Source organism: Sardina pilchardus, chromosome 10, assembly GCF_963854185.1.
Source record: "Sardina pilchardus chromosome 10, fSarPil1.1, whole genome shotgun sequence".
In the NCBI taxonomy this organism is placed as follows: Eukaryota; Metazoa; Chordata; class Actinopteri; order Clupeiformes; family Clupeidae; genus Sardina; species Sardina pilchardus.
This window is the reverse complement of record NC_085003.1, coordinates 16,783,637-16,803,636: the sequence shown is the minus strand read 5'-3', so window position 1 is coordinate 16,803,636 and position 20,000 is coordinate 16,783,637. Positions and strand designations below refer to the sequence as shown.

Here is a 20,000-nt window from a genome sequence, read left to right as displayed (position 1 = left end):
ATTTATCCTACACTATGTTTTTACTATGAAAATCTATTTATGTATGTGTGTATGCTCACTGATGATAACTGCTTTGGAAATACGAGTCATGCATTTTTGTATTATTTGAATTTGAGAAAGGTTGCAACTTGACACCATGCATCAGATAAGGCCGCCAATGAATGCAGTCAATGAAAGCCATTCAGGAGGAATTAGGAACTAGTATAAAGATACCCCCCCCCCCCCTTCTCTCTCTCTGACTGTCTCTCTCTTTCTGTCTATGTGTGTGTGTGTGTGTGTGTGTGTGTGTGTGTGTGTGTGTGTGTGTGTGTGTGTGTGTGAATGAGAGAGAGAGAAAGAGTGAAAGAGAGAGAAAGAGAGAGAGAGGCATGACAGTAAGTCAGACAGACAACAGACTGACAGTCTATGACAGAGGGAAGATTCAGTGGACTTGCGGGAATTAGACCGCAACAGACAGGAGGGAGCAAATTGGGCTGAAGGTTGAAGTAAATATAGCGATGGCATTTGGTATCACTGGACCTGTCCTTTTATGTAGATTAAGAATATCAGGTCCCTACAACTCCAATCCTTCACAAAAAAATATCAACCAATCAACAACAATAACATACAGTATAATGTAGACCAAATCATATGCTAACACATTGTGATATTTTCCAATATCTTCAGAAAGACCGTCATAAAACTTGCCATACTTATGTACTATAAGGCCTTGATGAACTGGTTAGGTGTTGAGGGTCAACGTTGAAGGTGACACGGGGTCACTCTTGAAATTCAGTGTTTCTATCCAAGGAGGTTAATGTATCCTCATCAGACCTAGTACTGTTCATCAGTAAAACCTTCTTATATTGTTACCAGTACATAGTCCTGTATTGCATATAGGCAACCTAATTGAAACATTATTCTTCAAATATTCAGTAACGAAATCGAAATTGACGCAAAGAGTAGATTGGTATGCCTCCATATCCTTATATGACCTTGAAAGACCCGAGAAAGCTACCTGATCAGTTTATCTAAGCTTTATTGAATAACCATTCCATCAATCATGCATGGGAGAAGATACTGTGCATACACAGTATTTCTGTGAGAGTGTGACCCCTGTAACATTGACCTTTGACCTCCAAGCCCTTGTGTGCCTACTCAGTCAGTCAAGCTCTTAGTGAGTAAGTCTGGCAAGTTTGATAAAGATCTTTTAACCGGGTTGGGAGATATTGACTAAAATCAAGATGTCTCGTCTCAGTTGTCTGATTTTGGCCTAATATTCATTTTGTCATGGTTCATGGTGTCATGGCTCTCCTTTTTTCATTAAGAATTGACATGGATTTCTTAATCTACAGAAAATTATGGTTCCAATTATACCAACTGAGAACTTCCTATACCTCCACCTTTGATCCCTTTTCAGGCTAACTTGCCTAGACTACACACACACAAAGACACACACACACACACACACACACACACACACACACACACACAAATGAGCACGTTTGATGAGTGGATCACGATGCTTCTAGTGAATGGCTCCTGACTGATACTAATCTCTCTCTCCCACTCTCACTCACACACACATACATACACAAACACACGCACACACACACAGTGTTGTAGTAACAGTGACCGGTCTCGAGTCCCCTTACACAGTCTCAGTCTTGTCTTGAAATCAACTTTTTTTTTTTTATTCAGTCTCATCTCACATATAGGACTTGTTATTATTATTATTATTATTATTATTATTATTTTCACTTTATTTCAAGATTTTGTGAGATATGATGCATCAGTGTGAGATTATTGTAGATTATGCAGCAATGAATGGTAATTACTACAACAGGCAGACAAAGAAGGAATTTGCAATGTGAAATTTCAAGAGACCACATTTACAGTGCATTGGAATGTTAAGAAAGACATGTACCATGATGTACAGTATAGCCTATTGTTGCCATGGTTGAATATACCATGATGTAGATGTTATCATATAGCCAAGCCCCAATATGGTGCCTATGTGTAAACTCAAACAGTATAGTCTGTTTCTTGTCTTGGTCTTACCTTGGTCTCACCCTGCCTTGGCTTTGATCTTGTCTTGATACCCTTTAGTCTTAGGCAGAGGCGGACGAAGTGCACAATTCCTTTGTTCAAGTGAAACTATAGATACACCATGTAAAATATTACTCCAATACAAGTGAAGTCGAAGTATAGAAGCACTTGTTTTTTAAAAATACTTAAGTATGCAGAAGTGCAAGTATTTTCCTTTTCAATTGTACTGGAATGCAATATTTATTTGGTCATATACAGTAGGACTTATATCCTTTGGTCATAGGACTTGAAGAGACCTTTAGTTCCTTATATCCAATAAAAACATCTGGCCTATTTTCATAACTTTGTAACTGTTCAAATGGATGCAGTAATATAATTTAAATCATTATTCATTCTTTGTTCACAAATCTAAAACATTTCACTGCTGAGTACAAAACCAGATGACTCAATTATGAATAGATTATCATTTGATAATGTAGGCTAAAGATAGCTACTGTATGTGCTATGTGCACAAACATGGCAATAATACAGTCGGGTCTCCATCGTCATATGACCATATTATTCTCCGTACAAGTGTTCATGAGAAGAGCAAAAGAGAGGCAAATTATGACATTATTCACAGATTGAGATTATGCTGTTGCTAAAGTTTCCAAAAACATTAATAGTCAAGTAAAGTACAGATACTCAAATCATATTATACTTAAGTAATCAAGTAATCAGTAATCATACTTAGTAATAGTTACTATCCACCTCTCTTAGCAATTACTTGGTTGGATTTAGGTGGTCTTTACTACAGTACATCACACACACACACACACACACACACACACACACACACACACACACACACACACACACACACTTTTCCTTTAGGCATATTTTCTACTAGGCTACTGTGGTTCAAAGCTGATTCACCCTATGCTCAAGTCATTTCTATTACATGTAAATAGCATTTCCATTAATAATTTCTATTCGTGTTTTGGATGTAAACGAGCATCCATTTAACATCCGTTCATCTGATCTAGTCTCTTATCGTACAGTGAATCAGCAGCATCACTGAAACACCCAGTCCCGCCCACGAGGTAGACTATTAAACGGAATAGGGCGCGCGAGGCGCACGAGAGGGTTTCAGAGAGGCACGATAATCTAATCGCACAATCACTGGGAGTTAAGGCTCGTGTTCACTCAACAACTCTCCGAGTCCGGACGACTGTAGGGGTTTTCGAAACTGAACTTTTAAAACTTTTTAACTTGAAAATAGACCGTTTCCGCGCATGGAAGACAACCTTGTCTCGCGTCTCCTGCCTGTCCTTTATGTCCAATACGCGAGTGAACAAGATTGTATCTTTACCGGGAGTTTTGCGTGCTGTGTCCCGTGATGCTCGCGATTTTGCCAGTGTGTTTGTGCTGTTGCCTCTTTCTTCATGCAGTCACCCCGCCGGTCGCCGGATTGGTACGCAACAGGTGAGGTGACACCTGCATAACACATTGCAATACACTTTTTTTTTTGTAACACAGGAGTGGTTTTATTGAACATCTGACAAAGCTGTGGCAACTTTGTGCCAATTGTCTCATTCTCTCCCTCTCTCTCTTTCTCTCTCTCTCTTCCATACACGCACACATACACACACACACACACACACACACACACACACACACACACACACACACACACACACACACCACACACCCCGTGCTAAATGGGGCCGTTGCAGAGGATTGCAGATATTGGGTAACACACCCAGAGGGAATTTGAGGATAAAGGTGGGATATCTGGACCACTGTGTGTGTGTGTGTGTGTGTGTGTGTGTGTGTGTGTGTGCTTGTGTAAGAGAGGGGAGAGAGAGAAAGTGGATAGCACTCACTTGACCATGACATGCATCTGCTTGTGCATCAGTCAGCATAGTGTTTCCTCTCCTCTGGTAGACACGCGGATGCTAATCCATCTCTATCTCATCTCCATCTCCATCCACTGTGCCACCGCAGCGGCAGGTGTAGAGTGTGTGTGTTGTGTGTGTGTGTGTGTGTGTGTGTGTGTGTGTGTGTGTGTGTGTGTGTGTGTGTGTGTGTGTGTGTGTGTGTACAGTATGTGTGTGTGTGTGTGTGTGTGTGTGTGTGTGTGTAGGGAGGGTGTAGTCTGCTCTTGACGGCCTCCCTCCAGTCATGAGTTGCATAAGTGTCTCCCTCCCAACAGCAGACCACTCAGTGCTTTGGCTCAGCATCCCCCTGACCTGTCCCTGACACACGGGTACCTCTCTACAGGCGAGAGTATAGGCACAGTGTCAGATTACTTTTAGTAACATCACAGCTTTACACACACACGCACGCACGCACGCACGCACGCACGCACGCACGCGCGCACACACACACAGACGCACGCACGCACGCACGCACGCACGCACGCACGCACGCACACACACACACACACACACACACACACACACACACACACACACACACACACACACACACACACACAGATAATGATGTGGGACAGCGATGCCTATCAGTGTAATGTAAAGTCAATGTTACAATTTGATAACAGGTCAAAGGTGATCTGACCGGATGACTAATATTTCCAGATGAATTTGCATATACTGCTCCATCTGACACCTTGAGCTGAGGGCAAGCTGTTTATGTAATACAGATTGTGTGGAGGGTCACCTCGTTTAGCCCTCTGCACACTCATGCTGGACTGGAGAGTGTGCTGCTGCTCAGGGCAAATCAAAAGGACAGACCACCACGTGACCAGAGTTCTCTAGAGAAACATCTTCACAAGTGTGTGCGCGCACTTTGTGTGTGTGTGTGTGTATGTGTGTGTGTGGACTCCATGCTGTGTGGTAACCTGGGAACTGCTCTTTAAAAATGTAATTTGCGCTCACACACGCTCACACACGCACACACACACACATGTTGTACATGCACACACAGAACAACAGATCTTCCCCTGCACTCATCTCTGCCCTCCTTTAGCACCAGCAGCAGTGTATGTATGATGTTCATACAGGTTACATGTTAGTGCTATAAACATATAATAAAACCTTGCTGTGTTGTGAGAAAATAAAAGGACAATATAAGGTCTCTAGTATTGCCACCAAGCCAGGGTATTTAATGGGCGCAGCTCATTTGGAAGTGGACATTGAAAGATGCACTCTAGCTATTGATCAACCCGTAAAAACGCCACCTCAGAGACATACAATTGTTTTCACCAAAAATCTCTCCATGGCCTTGAAACGGCTTGTATGTATCTAGTCTCCTTCATGTCTCCATTATATACACCATATAACTCTGTTTGCTTGACAACTTGATAGCTAACTCTGACATGTTAGCTTATTTATCTTTTACATGTGCAGATGCGTCCTCAGGAAAAACATCTTTCTAGAAATTAGTAGGCCTAGGAAACTCAATTCCCAAATCAGTCAGGATTGGGTTACATTCGTACATTTAATGATGGGCTGTCCTGATTCGTTAGTTTGAAACATGAACTAGCGCACTGCCCATCTGAATTAGAAATACTTTGCCATGGTGGTTAAATTGGGCAGTTAAACGGGTGAAAACCTTGCTGAAGTGGGTCTTAAAAGACAGATTCTTGGATTTCAAATGCTGTAGATTGTGATTGCTTATTCAAGTAGGCTAATGCAATAATGTTTTTGGACAATGATAGACTTCATCACTGAAAAGAAAGCCTGCATGTGAGAGTGTTCTTGTCATATCATCAGTTATAGCTCTTTATATGGCAGGCTCCGAAACCATGACTTCAGATGCTATGAGGTCATCTAGATACCACTATTGCACAACTAGGATCATCAAGAAAACGGACTGTGAAGCAGTGATCAAGCAGGGCATCAGCTTTCTCACAATGTGGCTTTCCATTGCCGTATTTGTCATCCCAAAGACTACCAGTTAATTATAGCCTACCTTCTAGAATAGATCCTTAAATAGGAATTCAGTATTTTTCTGCTCCTGTAAGATATTTAAGACCTTCCTCGCTGAAAACATTCATTATGTTTCACACAAAGTTCATCACGCTGCAGTTAGAGAGTGCTCCGTTTTACAGCTTTTCCAGACTGAGACGGATCACAATACAGTGACTTTCCATCCATGATCTATTTGTGTGGTCAGTAAAAATATGCTCCCTCGAAGTTGCAGTTTTCTGGGAGGCCTCTCATTACTGTATCTGTGCTCTGGAAAATTACAGGCATTCTGTAAGAATTCATATATAATAGAAATAATGTCACAATGCCATTGTGCTAACAAGAACATGTTCATTTGAACGGTCATTGTTTTGAGTGGTATGTGAGGTGTGACACACACACACTCACACACACACACACACACACACACACACACACACACACTTGACACACACACACACACACACACACACACACACACACACACACACACACACACACACACACACACACACACACACACACACACACTTGACACACACACTAAGGTGTAAACACTGAAACCTCTGCATTCAAATCAGCCCAGCCATTTGACAGACAAATACTAAAATTCACATTGGAATATGTGGTGGGGAGGCAATGCAAACACTAGTCAGTCTACGTGACCTGTGGCAAATATTTGCTCACGTATCCTTGAATTCAAAACACTGAATGGTAACGTGTCAAGATGATTTAAATCTCTGCAGAGAATGGAGAGTGACCACAGCGAAAGCCGTGGTCTCTGTTCCATGCCAGAGTCGTTTAATAGTTTTGGGACTTTGCCTTCAAAAGCATTAGGATTTAACTGGCAACAGCAAAGGTTCTGAGAGGGAGCCTGAAGGGATAGAGAGAGATCAGTTTTATGATGGCCGAGTGATATCACAGACTGAAGGCACTTACTGTACTGTGAGTGAGGGTGGATGGACATGTCAGTCCACCTTGAGTTTCTCCAGTTCACCTTGACCTCCTGGCTGAAATACGGCAGAGAACAGGGATACTTTAGTTTAGACTAACAGAGCCTTATAGTCTTACAATCCTCCATTACTATCAGCGGCATCTTAATTCCAGTCTTCTGATTGGTGAACAGTGTTTCTTCCGTTAAGGCTATCTGTAAATGGACACGCGATGGCACGTCAAGTTTTAGTGCTTAGCAGGTTTTTGAGAGACAAAGGTTTCTCAGAATGAAGGAAAGAAAGAATACTTATGTTTCTTTTCCTACCTCTGTCACACAGACACAGACACAGACACACATACACACACACAGATGAACTCAAGTGATGCATTCTTGAGTCAGGCGGTTGGACTGAACCTTTTAACTGGTTTAGTTCTTGGAGTCTGATCTTAGGACTCTATTACATTGACATCAATTAGGACTCCACTCATCTGGAAAGGGAGGAACAACACACACACACACACACACACACACACACACACACACACACACACACACACACATACAGGAAGGACATTCTCAGCCTTTCTCTTTCTCTCTTCACTGGTGGCCTACATTTGATTGTTTTTAGAGAAGGATGAAAGCCACTTGCCTTTTTCACCAGAGCTGATTGTGTGTGTGTGTGTGTGTGTGTGTGTGTGTGTGTGTGTGTGTGTGTGTGTGTGTGTGTGTGTGTGTGTGTGTGTGTGTGTGTGTGTGTGTGTGTGTGTGTGTGTGTGTGTGTAGTGTGTAAGTGTGTGTGTGGTGTTCTACCATGATCTCCAGGTGGTCCAAGAGAAGCACTGACAGGCTTTTATTACATAGCCAAATCACACACACACACACACACACACACACACACACACACACACACACACACACACACACACACACACACACACACACACACACACACACACACACACATACGCTCTCTAACCGTGGAGCCAGGTGTTGACATATATCCTCGTGTTGAGCTGAGTATTTTAAGGGAGTCGCTTGAGACACATGACCACATTACACACGTTTTACACACCACGGGCTGGCAGTAAACAGCTGTGTGACCTTTGCAGTGGCGTTGCTGTGTGTGGACTGGCTGGAGGACGTCTGGTCTGACCACAGATGGGGAAAAACACCCCCATCCTTTAAAATTAATGAACTCCCCCCCACTCCCCCCGTGCTGGCTTTGCCAGGAGAGAGGCCTGGCAAGAAGACACAACGTGCGGCAACTCTAGCCAGCATGAGAGTGGTAGCTAACCCTTGGCTGAATAGGTGACAATATGTCAAAAATAAGTGTTGGATGAGAATAATCCAAACCACCTCGTTGAGCAGTGGTAGGACGACACTATGGCAAGCCATCTGAATGAAAAAGAATCGGCAACAACATGACCGTGCATGAAGGCAGTAAGAAAGATATTTCCCTCAATGGCTGTATTCTGTAAACAGAGGTTGTTGTAGTTACAGTGATGAATTGCTTCTATAAAGAAAGTCAGACAGTTTGCACAAAGCATCAGTAGGAAACACGGAGACGTTATGATTTTATACAGTTCTACGACACCCCTTCATTTGTATTTAAGGCCTTTCATTTGGGAGGACGCCGCTTTCATTTTGCTAGAGTGTGCTACTATGTGATTGTCAGGCCCTTAATTAGTCCAGGCTTCCTGCTCTAGTCTCTGTGATATTCCCTGAGAAATGCAGGGTTTGTGTTTCATAATGAGTACTCTTCTGGGTGGCTATTTTGTCCCGTCATGAACTTTAAGCTGAATTGCTGGCTTCCCATATATGGAGTCAAATTAGGTCATGTACAAGGTGCAAGAATCATCTTTGCATGTGCAAGGAACTATCTTAACCTTAAATGTTCCCGAACTGTGTGTGTGTGTGTGTGTGTGTGTGTGTCTGTGTCTGTGAGTCTGTGTGTCTGTGTGTAAGTGGAGTGTTATACCTGAGTTTAGACATAGTTTAAATACATTATTACCTTACCTTTAAATACCTTAATACCCAGACTGTTTATTATACTATATGTGCGCGCGTGTGTTGAAGGGTTTCAGGTTAAGTGGAGCAGCTTCTTATCCTTTCCATTCCGGAGGCTTACAGGGTAAACTCCTTACTGTGCCCCATATCCTTTTTACACACACAAACACACACACACACACACACACACACACACACACACACACACACACACACACACACACACACACACAACCATTAAGCCTCTGTTCTTTAATGAGATGTTTTTCGTTTAGTGTTGTTCTTTAGCATTTCGTAAATGGAGGGGCAAATTCCAAATGGTCACTTTCATCATGAATCTAATTGGTCATCGGAGGTATTCCATTCTAAATGGTCACTTTCATCATGAATCTAATTGGTCATCTGAGGTATTCCATTCTAAATGGTAGTGACCACCCGAGCTTCTTTGTTCTGATTGGCCAGGCCTGCGGCGTGAGACCAACTGTCTGCTTTGGGACTCACTGAGTTGTAATATACAGTATGTAATAGCTTGACCTCTGACCAGTGATTAGCCAAGCCCACGTATCCCACGTAATCAGGAACTACAGTAGAAGGGCTTTCATATGACTTAATATTGTGGATGAAGGAATGAATGAGTCCATGAGAACAGCAAGGGATGGAAGGAGTGACTGACTGGGGAAACATGGGTAGGACAGACTAGCTACAGTTCATTAATTAGCCATTTGGTTTTAACTGAGTGGACTTCACAACACATTATTAACAGTTTATAGTGCCGTGTAGTCACCCATGCACCCCCCCCCCCCTCCATCCTGTGTGCTGGCATGGCTGCAGAGACCAGATGCCAGACCCACATAGTGCCCACACAGTGATCTTACTGTAAGCTCTCTATGCCCTTTGCCCCTCTCAGCACCTTGGGCTGGGGCACGAAGGGAGGGGTGCCATCAGCGTTTGGCAGTACCAACCCAACCAGGTCTCCATTTCCATGCCAGAGATACTCTTCATCACTTTGAGCAGTAGGCATTGGCACAACTAAGGCCATGGTACACAGAGTCCGTATGTTTTGTGAAAGATTAACGATTAAAAAATAAATTAGACTTAAGAGACTCATCTGTGGATGGTCTGTGGGCAGACTGTGGGCGGACTGCCCAAGTAAAGTGTGAGCGGGCAGCTTGGTGTATGAGTGGCGGTCTGTGGCCGCGTGAGCCACAGTGTGGTGTGTGTGTGTGTGTGTGTGTGTGTGTGTGTGTGTGTGTGTGTGTGTGTTTGTGTGTGTGTGTGTGTGTGAGCGCCAGCATGGTGGTATAATACCAAAGACAAACAATCTGGTAGATTAGCCTTATGTGTCTCAAACGCCACCAATCCCTCTCAGACACTACTGTAACACCTAATGCCCCTTAATGCAGCGCCAGCCGCTCAACACAAACACACACACTTATAGAAACACACTTACACAAACACACTTACACAGAACACACACTTACAGGAACACAAAATTACACAAACACACACAGATACACAGTCACACACACTTACACAAACACACTAACACAAAATACACAAACTTACACATAACACACACACTTACACAAACACACACGCTTACACAACATCATATTATTACTATCCATTGGCATACTGCCACCTCTCTCTCTCTCTCTCTCTCTCTCTCTCTCTCTCACACACACACACACACACACACACACACACACACACACACACACACACACACACACACAAGCCAGAGCCAGACATATTTTACTGTATCAATCTGAACCATCAAAGGACTATAAGTATAACTATAAGGCTGTTGTCTAAAGGCCACAATGCTGATAAAGATAAAGTGTGAAGGAAGATAATGTGTGATGATAAAGGGAGCAGACAAGTTACTGAGTGAGACTTGTGAGTGTGTGTTTGCACGCGCATGCACATCGCGTGTGTGTGTTTAATTAGAAATAAGGAAGCTGGTAGCAACAAGAGGAAAGAGAGAAAGACAGAGAGAAAAGACTTGAGTGAGGGAGAGTAAGTCGTGTGACAGGTTACTAACACCCTCATCCTGTAGAACCTCCATCCACTCTCTGTGTATGTGTGTGTGTGTATGTGTGTGTGTGTGTGTGTGTGTGGGTGGGTGTGGGTGTGGGTGGGTGTGTGTGTGTGCGTGTGCATGCCATTTAAAGAAGGTTGAAGGTGTTGAAGTACACGGTGTTCCCATGTCTGCTGCCTTTGCTAAGTTTTGTTTAATCTGTTTCATTAATCAGAATTACCACAGTCTCGCTAATCTATCAGCGTGTGTGTGTGTGTGTGTGTGTGTGTGTGTGTGTGTGCGTGCGTGCGTGTGTGTGTGTGTGTGTGTGTGTGTGTGTGCGCATGTGTGTATGTTGGTGGGTGTTAAATCAGGAGTCTGTTAGTTTAAGGCTTTAGTGAACTGGCCTAAATATCTATCACACTAATTAGATTCAACCTCAACACTCAATCTACACTGTACACAACTGGGTACACACAATATGATGTGTGTGTGTATGTAAGACATTACATATGACTCTGTGCTTAGTGTTGTGTTTGGGGTACATGTGACCTGTTGTTCAGCAAGTTTACGTAAGATATATGGATCTATGGATCGTGTGAAATGTATTTATGTGTGTGTGTGTGTGTGTGTGTGTGTGTATGAGCCTTCACCTTCATGCTCTTTGTGTTCCTCAGGTTGAATTTTCCCACAAAGTTAAGGAAGTCAGATGAGGAGGGGGGCGCCATCGCCTTGGGAACAGTGGTCAGGCCTGCTGTTGCCCTCGGCAACGGCTTGAGAGAGCGACACAGCGTCTGGAGGGTCCTCCTGAAGAAAGGACCCCCACTGAGAGGGCCTAGAGAAGTGCCTGTCCACAACAGTGTACCCACAGATCGAGAGGACCTGAGGGAAACCAGTCACAAAGGGTCACGGGTGCGGCGCCACGCCATTGTGAGGTCGCGGAGTCATCGGCATGGCAACCTGATGCGTGTGGGGTGTGTCCTGGGCACGTGTCAGGTGCAGAACCTCAGCCACCGTCTGTACCAGCTGATTGGTCAGACAGGGAGGCAAGAGACCTCCCCCATCAACCCGCGGAGTCCCCATAGTTACGGATGAGGCGCCACGGCAACAAGCTCATCCACAAACCATAAACTGTTAGCGCATCTGTAGTGGGGGAAGATCATATTATATATTATATGTGTATATATGTCTACTGAGTGTGTGTGTTTGTGCGTGTGTGTGTGTGTATGTGTGTGTGTGTGTGTGTGTGTGTGTGTGTGTGTGTGTGTGTGTGTGTGTGTGTGTGTGTGTGTGTGTGTGTGTGTGTGGGCGCGTTTGCACATGTATGTATGTGAGTGCACTTAAATGGCCACTATTGGCTAATTCCTGTTGTCACTTTCTGCTTCTCTCTCTCTCAGGCTTCACATATCTGTGACAGACAAAAACCCCAACAGACACAAGTTACTTAAACTCACTCTTAGGGAAGCACTCAACCACTGTTCACAGATCAGTGAGGTCGTACACGCCTCTCTGTTTCTCTTTCTCCCTCTCTTGCTCTCTCTCTCTCTCTCTCTCACACACACACACACACACACACACACACACACACGCTACTTGTACACCACGCTTTTAAGAGGTCAGATCATTCTTAAAACATGTCAAAGCACTTTAAGCAAATGTACTTGTTTAATCTAAAACCAGAGGCAAAGTCATGTTATTTAAATGTAAGTGAAATATACTGTATGTACATACTCCAGACCTGTAATCCTATATAACATGTATGTGTAAATTAGGTGTCATATTTAAATAAAGTCTATACATAAAGCCATATTCTCCATTGCTGTGTGTGTGTGTGTGTGTGTGTGTGTGTGTGTGTGTGTGTGTGTGTGTGTGTGTGTGTGAGAGAGAGAGAGAGATAGAGAGAGAGAGAGATGTGTGTGGTCGACAGTCGACAGGAAGAGAAGTGTATCAGTTAATAAATGTCCAGTCAGCCAATAACTCTCCCTCTGTTTCACAAACATACACACATAGATAGAGAGAGTGGTTAGGGTAGAACGTGACATAGGACACTCTGCCCTCATTAGTTGTGTGAAGGGCATTGTGATCATTATGGTTACAGCTTGTGTGTGTGTGTGTGTGTGTGTGTGTGTGTGTGTGTGTGTGTGTGTGTGTGTGTGTCTGTGTGTGTGTATGTGTGTGTGTGTGTGTGTGTGTGTGTGTGTGTGTGTGTGTGTGTGTGTGTGTGTGTGTGTGTGTGTGTGTGTGTGTGTGTGTGTGTGTGTGTGTGTGTGTGTGTGTTGTGTGTCACATTCCTCCCCTCCTGAGTCATTGTCACACAGGGCAGAGTTGTTTGGAAGAAGTTTCACACTGACAGCAGAATTACTGTTAAGACCAGTACTGGCCTGCTCTGTGTACTGGTTTTTGCCATACTCTCAACATTTCAGGAGCATTTCAAACTGTTTCACTGGTGATGAGAGCACAGATCTGGACCTCAGGTCTAGCTACAGGCTCTCTTATTATCATTGAGTACACACCACTGTCCCCCTGCCACTGAATTCCACTTTGGTATGAATGTGGTACTTTTTAAAAAGTAAATACAGTCATCACAACCCATCAGCCTGACCCACATATTAAGTAACATAGCAGATCTGAACTAGTAGCTACTGCTGTGAAACATTAATATTTACTGCACACCTAGAAACACACAGCAGGTACGGGATATACCTACAGGTGGCTATAATACAACACCTGTACTGTGACCATGCTTCACCCTTCCAATGGTCCTTTACTAATGCTTTATAGGCCATGTATATCAATAATAGCTGTATAAATAAATATGTATTTTACTGTATTCCATATATCCACGTATTTCCATATATCTATATAATGTTATGATACAACAAGAGTTGCAAACCAGTAATAGCTGTAAACTTTGTGTGCATAAATATTCAGCCCTAAAACACCCACAAGGGCACAGAGAAGATCATTAAGCAAGTCTCTGTGTAACACATCAGTTGTCTGCACTATGGTGGTGAAACTATGTTAAATGTCATTGTCAATTTTAGCTCAAGTAAACAAACAATAAAACACTGTGCACAACAATTGGGTTGCACTTTGAGGTATGTTTTATGGGGAGGCATTTTTACAACATCCTTAAACTCTCTTATATGATCATGTGAAGCAGTTATTCCCACAAGCTATACCTATAACTTTGGGTATGTACTTTTATGGTCTGTGTTGTTTTTTACAATGCAGTTTTCCAAATATATTGCACGACTACACAAGCTGGCACGATAGATACATTTGATCAGTCCAAGCTTAGTGGTTTTTGTCACGTTTTTTTGTCCGTTGGCAAATTAACTTTTAGAAATGGAAACTTTGTCATGCCTCTTAAAAGTCTTTTTTATTGGCCACCGAACAGGCAACGACCCCAGCTCTGGTCTTTGAGAAATAACGGCTTCTTTGTTTGTCCTTGACAGAGAACAGTTTTACCCAGAATCCTCCAATTAGAAGTGTTAGTGGAACCATCTGTTTGGGGGACACCCTACCAAATTCTTTACCCACAAGTGGGTGTGAGATTTAAGGCGCTTCATACTGCTTTGCCCTGATGTTGTTCTTATCAAGAGAGGAACACCAAACTTAACTTATTGTCAATGAGAATGCCCTGATAATGCACTTTTGTAAAGAAAGGCATTCTGATTCTGCATGAGAGCACAGGAGAAGGTATTTTCAGTACCGGGGCAAGGCATCGGGTGCCACTCTGATGGTTTAGTGTTCCCATCATGAGCTCCAAATACAGGTCTCAACTGGAAAGATCCAGGAATCCACCGGCAGATACTGTAAACTGTACCTATGCCCAGGTGAAGAAGTGGAAATTTACTTGAGCTAATGAACTATACACTCACACACACACACACACACACACACACACACACACACACACACACACACACACACACACACACACACACACACACACACACACACACACACACACACACACACAGAGACTCACATAGGGCAGGGGCAGATGAATAGGCTGATATAAGCTGACATTATTGGCCCTCACTTTGGAAACGCGGCTTCTTTTTATCAGCCCTGCTGTTCTCCTTTCCAATCCTTTGAACCCCCCCCCACACACACACACACACACACACCACCACCACTCTTCCCTTCCTCTATCTTCTTGTCTGTGGCACACATAACCACAGGCACAGACACTCTTACACACGTATGTGCACGCATACATTAAGCCTTGTGGAAGTAAAACAATGCTGTTTTGAAGGAATGTAAAGGGCAGCTTTGCAAACAAGATTCTGAGTCTACAAAATCATATTAGTCACACACACACACACACACACACACACACACACACACACACACACACACAATCCACACAAATGCCAATCTCATCCACAGATCCCCCCAAGGTCTCTATACTCACAGAACATGCCACATTGGGTTTTCTCCACCTTTTCAAATCATTCTCAGAATAGACTACATGCACTAAAAGCTTTTCCTGTACGCTCATGTAATTCCAATTTGGAGTGTTAATTGTGTTGTAACGACATCTTCTGTTTTGTTCTGCTTCTTCTTCACTCCGATGCTGAATACCTTGTTTGCCCAGTACATAATAACAATTTTAACATCCTTCTTTATTGTAACCTGCTAATTCCCTAGTGCAACACCCAATCGGGTCTACATTAACAATAGCAGCAGGTTAACACATCTGGCTCCACTGGGAATAAACCAGTATCTCGAGCTCTAAGGGAAGAGTTTGGTTCCAAAACGCTACATCTCCATTATTCAAAACATTAATAAGTCATGTTATTTAATTGTGTATGCAATTACACAATTCCAGTTTTACCAATTTGACTGAGCAAAGAACAATAACCCAATTACAGTTGCACTGGAATAAACTAGAATACAAAATGTAAAAAAAAATATTCATGAAAATTTGTTGAAATGGAGGATATAGCGTTTTGGGACCAAACTCTTCAAGTCAATTGTTAGACTGGTGTCCCTAGCTTTACCCATGAGGACCACTAGAGGGCACTGTTTTCCCTCACACGTCCCTGATGGATTCCAAAACTTGATTAATAAACACTTACATACTACATTTGACACAGGCTGGATATGTGACAACCAAAAGACTCACAAATAGCAACGAGCTCTGGACCTGTCGTCTTGTCAGAAAGGACAAGCGGGATTTGAAAAGACTATTAGCTGCAGTAGGCTAGTTTACATTTTGAATGTTAGACAAATTACAGATTTACTTTCTTTAGCTATTGACTTTAAAACGAATAAACTACCTCAACAAAGACAAAAATGTGGGTCAAAAGAACAGAGGAATAATGACAAACCATGCAATCCTTGTCATCTAACAAGAAACGAACGAATCAGTCTGCTTACAGAAGCACATGGTCTATTGAGTTTGAAGATGTTACATCGATAAGACATAACAGTTATGTTAACAGCTAAAACATTTTCAGAGAAAGAGAGAGTGAAAGAGAGAGAGAGAGAGAGAGAGAGAGAGAGAGAGAGAGATCAAAGATGCTCACATGAGTGGACAGAGACAGCAGAGGTACTGTGCTGCCCTGCAGTAACCTGCAAATAGATCAATATTTATCTACGTCTGGGAGGTAGGCCTGCTTACGTCGCTGTGTGTATGTTTCTGTGTAAGCGTCTGCTCAGGTATTTCTGGCATGAGCCATTTTAGTGTGTTAAAGCTTCACAGCAATTATTTTGGAAGAAAATAATGGCAAAGTGCAGCTGTTGTGCTCGTGCACCACCAACATGCATACGCAAATAACGTAAATCACCAAGTGATTGACTGATTGATTGATTGATTGATTGATTGATTGATTGATCGATTGGGTGATGACTGATTGATCTGACTTGCCTAAACAGTTTTCTTTTTTTTGCCAACCAGGGTGGCTTGCATTTGTTCTTTTTGCGTTAGTTAAATAAAATAACATTATAACATATTCAAAGTAATAGTCTCTCATTCGTTTTTTTTTTTTACTGTAGCAGTTGTTCAATTACACTTGTGAAATGCAGTCTGGGCCTAGAAAGCGTGGCATCCGATTGGCTGATTGCACTAACTGATGGTATCTGATTGGGTGATTGTGCCGTCTGAGAGCATCTGACTGGCTGATGGTGATAACCAAATGCGTGCTGAGTCACTGTGAGTGGAAGACATCTGGTTTGGGGCAGAACAGACTCTGGGTAGAAATGTGCCTGGGGGGGGGTTAAAAACTTACTGACCAAGACTGATGAACACAACATTCTCTGTCCCTGGAGTACAGCCATGTGGATCACCATGTACAAGCATGCACACACAAACACACGCACACACACACACACACACACACACACACACACACACACACACACACACACACACACACACACACACACACACACACACACACACACACACACACCAATTTGGGGGAGTGTACATGTACATGTGACCACAAAAGATTTAAAGGGAGACAGACGCATAGACAAAATTAAAGAGAGAACAAGAGAGGCGTGTGAGAGAGAGAGAGAGAGAGAGAGCGTTTCATCTTTCCAGTTTTCAACATGCGTGTTATCAACCTGGTAAAGTACCTGTGTGTATGTGTGTGTGTGTGTGTGTGTGTGTGTGTGTGTGTGTGAGATTGAGAGAGAGAGAGAGAGAGAGAGAATGCACATAGCCTACATGCACACATGAGTGCTAAATATCTGTATAATATGTGTGTTTGAATACCTTTTTCATGCATGATGAGTTATCTTTATCATACAGCTTCAAACTGTGCAGTTAATGCATTAAACATTTAAGAACTGTGGAGCAGTTTAGCATAACTATTGTGAATTGTGGCAGATTGCAAACAATGTTGTGTCATGACTGTTGTAAATGAGTTTTCAAAATGTCTCTCACTAAATGTTGTTGTACTGCATGCACAGCACAATTTCCCTGGTCTTGAAAACGTGTTTTGAAAACACCAAAATGTATACATATTGCCCCCAGCTATGACTGTCAAACATCATTCTTGTAAACAGGTTTACGTGGACATGGGTTCCCTTGTGGGTGGGTGTATCTTGCTCTTAGCGTGTGTGTGTATCCTGTTCGTTCTCTGTAGATAACAAATAGCTGTAGACCTATATGCCGTATAGGCTGGCATGCAGGCTAAGACCCATGACAACCTAGATGTAAGACTTTAGCAATTAGTCAGGTTACATGGTTTTAAACCAACATGGTTTGTTAAATATTTGTGACCTAGCCTTATTTGGGACTGTGCTTCAGTCAGCAGTTTCCACAACAAGTGGTCACAGAATGGCTGCCCTCCACATTACTGGTGGCCCATCCGCAATCCTCCAGATTTCTCACGTTCCCAGATGGAGCCTGGCTAAAGGAGTGACTATAATTTATCTCTTTTCCAGGGCCCAGACCCCTCGCTGACCTACCGGCCAGACATAAAGCCTCTCGCGGACAAGGACCAGTCAGAGTATCGGAACTTTGAAGTATATGAACCTCTCCCACATTTTTATCACATCATCTAAGTTTCTAATTCTTTAATTCTATACCTCTTATTAGAAATACTGCTGATGAATCTGGAAAACAAGCTCTAAAGTATATTACACAATAAAATGTGCTTGTTTTTCAGGGTACTGAGCTATTTGACCGGGTGTTCCACACATACAAATTGATGCACACACACCAGACTTTGGATTTCGTCAAACGGAAGGTCAGTAACTTATAGCCATACAAACACACACACGCACGCACGCACGCACGCACGCACGCACGCACGCACGCACGCACGCACGCACGCACGCACGCACGCACACACGCACACACACACACACACACACACACACACACACACACACACACACACAAATACACAAATCCAAACACACACTTACAGGCCCCTGGTTTAAGAGGACAGAAGTTAATATTTTGCTGAGCCTCCAAGTTATGTTAAGATCTTTGTAAACAGGTCTTATTAAAAAGTAATTACATCACAGAGGATCAGTTATTGTACAACTGCTGCTATCTGAAAGGTCAAGCATGTTTACACTTTTGTAACTGAGTTGACCAACACTGATGTGTCTCACGTTAATACTTGAGGCTCCACACTTGGTCAGCAAAGTCCAACAAACATTCCCAACATTCTGAGGCCGGCTGATAGGCTTTTGAATTTTGGATGCACAGCATTGGAGGCTGGACTTAGTGGACTTTGTTATACTCACGTCCTCTCTCCTTCCTCCCTCCTCTTTCTCCGTCCACTCCAGCATGCTGAGTGGAGTGGCTGTACTCACACAAAGATGACCATAATGCAGGCCATTGACTCCCTGGACCAGCTGGTGGACGAGTCTGACCCGGACGTGGACTTCCCCAACTCCTTCCACGCCTTCCAGACCGCCGAGGGCATCCGAGCCCAGCACCCCGACAATGGTTAGCCAGGGTCAAAGATTAATGGGGGGTAACCTCACAGATTGTGACCTCTGAAAGCGCGGTTGTGTGTTCTGGTCTGGATGGTTTACTTCAGCCTACAGTACATCCACACCTATGATGTGAGCATCTACAGACACTTAGATTATAAACAAACTGTCTGTTGACACTCTGTTAAGTAAGTAAGGGATAATGTATTGTCCGCCAGTAATTAACAGAAAATAATTTCTGACAGGGCGAACAGAACCCCGACGTGCTACCGTTTTCGTGGCTTCTGCTGGCAAAATAAATAGTTCACCAATCACCACACAGACACTGTAGAACTTGACAGTTTCAGGTGTTGCGTGGCAACGTTTTACTTGCTGACTTTCACTTTCAATGAAATTCCATCGCAATAAATGAGTGGAATGATATGAAAGATGTGAATCAAAAACACAAAACCTGTTGCCTTTGATAACGATCAATATGTACTTTGCAGTGGTAATAATATAGATTTAACAGAACAGGGAAGGCCCTTCATGTGAATGGAACTTTCTGCAGCACTCTGGAGAGCCGTGTAATAACAACAATTTATGGTTTAGGGTTCTGGGTTAGAGGTTAGGAGTTGGGTTTGGTGATGTTGAGTGTTCAAAAAGACTGAACTTAAACTTTTACAAGCCATCTGTGAAATCTTTG

General features: G+C 43.0%; 2 protein-coding genes across 2 annotated transcripts in view; both read left to right on the top strand.

Annotated features, from left to right (window-relative positions):
* Window positions 1–3,180: 3,180 nt before the first annotated feature.
* On the top strand, window positions 3,181–12,710 carry adm2b (adrenomedullin 2b). The gene is made up of 2 exons (XM_062548062.1): window positions 3,181–3,492; window positions 11,581–12,710. Exons 1-2 carry the CDS (start codon window positions 3,407–3,409, stop codon window positions 11,996–11,998), a joined length of 504 nt encoding a protein of 167 aa, XP_062404046.1. The 5' UTR covers window positions 3,181–3,406; the 3' UTR covers window positions 11,999–12,710.
* Window positions 12,711–17,380: 4,670 nt separating this feature from the next.
* Window positions 17,381–20,000, top strand: part of miox (myo-inositol oxygenase) — a 6,247-nt gene continuing 3,627 nt past the window's right edge. The window contains exons 1-4 of the mRNA XM_062547198.1: window positions 17,381–17,488; window positions 18,311–18,391; window positions 18,535–18,615; window positions 19,166–19,328. Coding sequence (XP_062403182.1) covers window positions 17,471–17,488; window positions 18,311–18,391; window positions 18,535–18,615; window positions 19,166–19,328 — 343 coding nt within the window. The 5' untranslated portion in view covers window positions 17,381–17,470. The remainder of the gene's footprint in view (window positions 17,489–18,310; window positions 18,392–18,534; window positions 18,616–19,165; window positions 19,329–20,000) is intronic.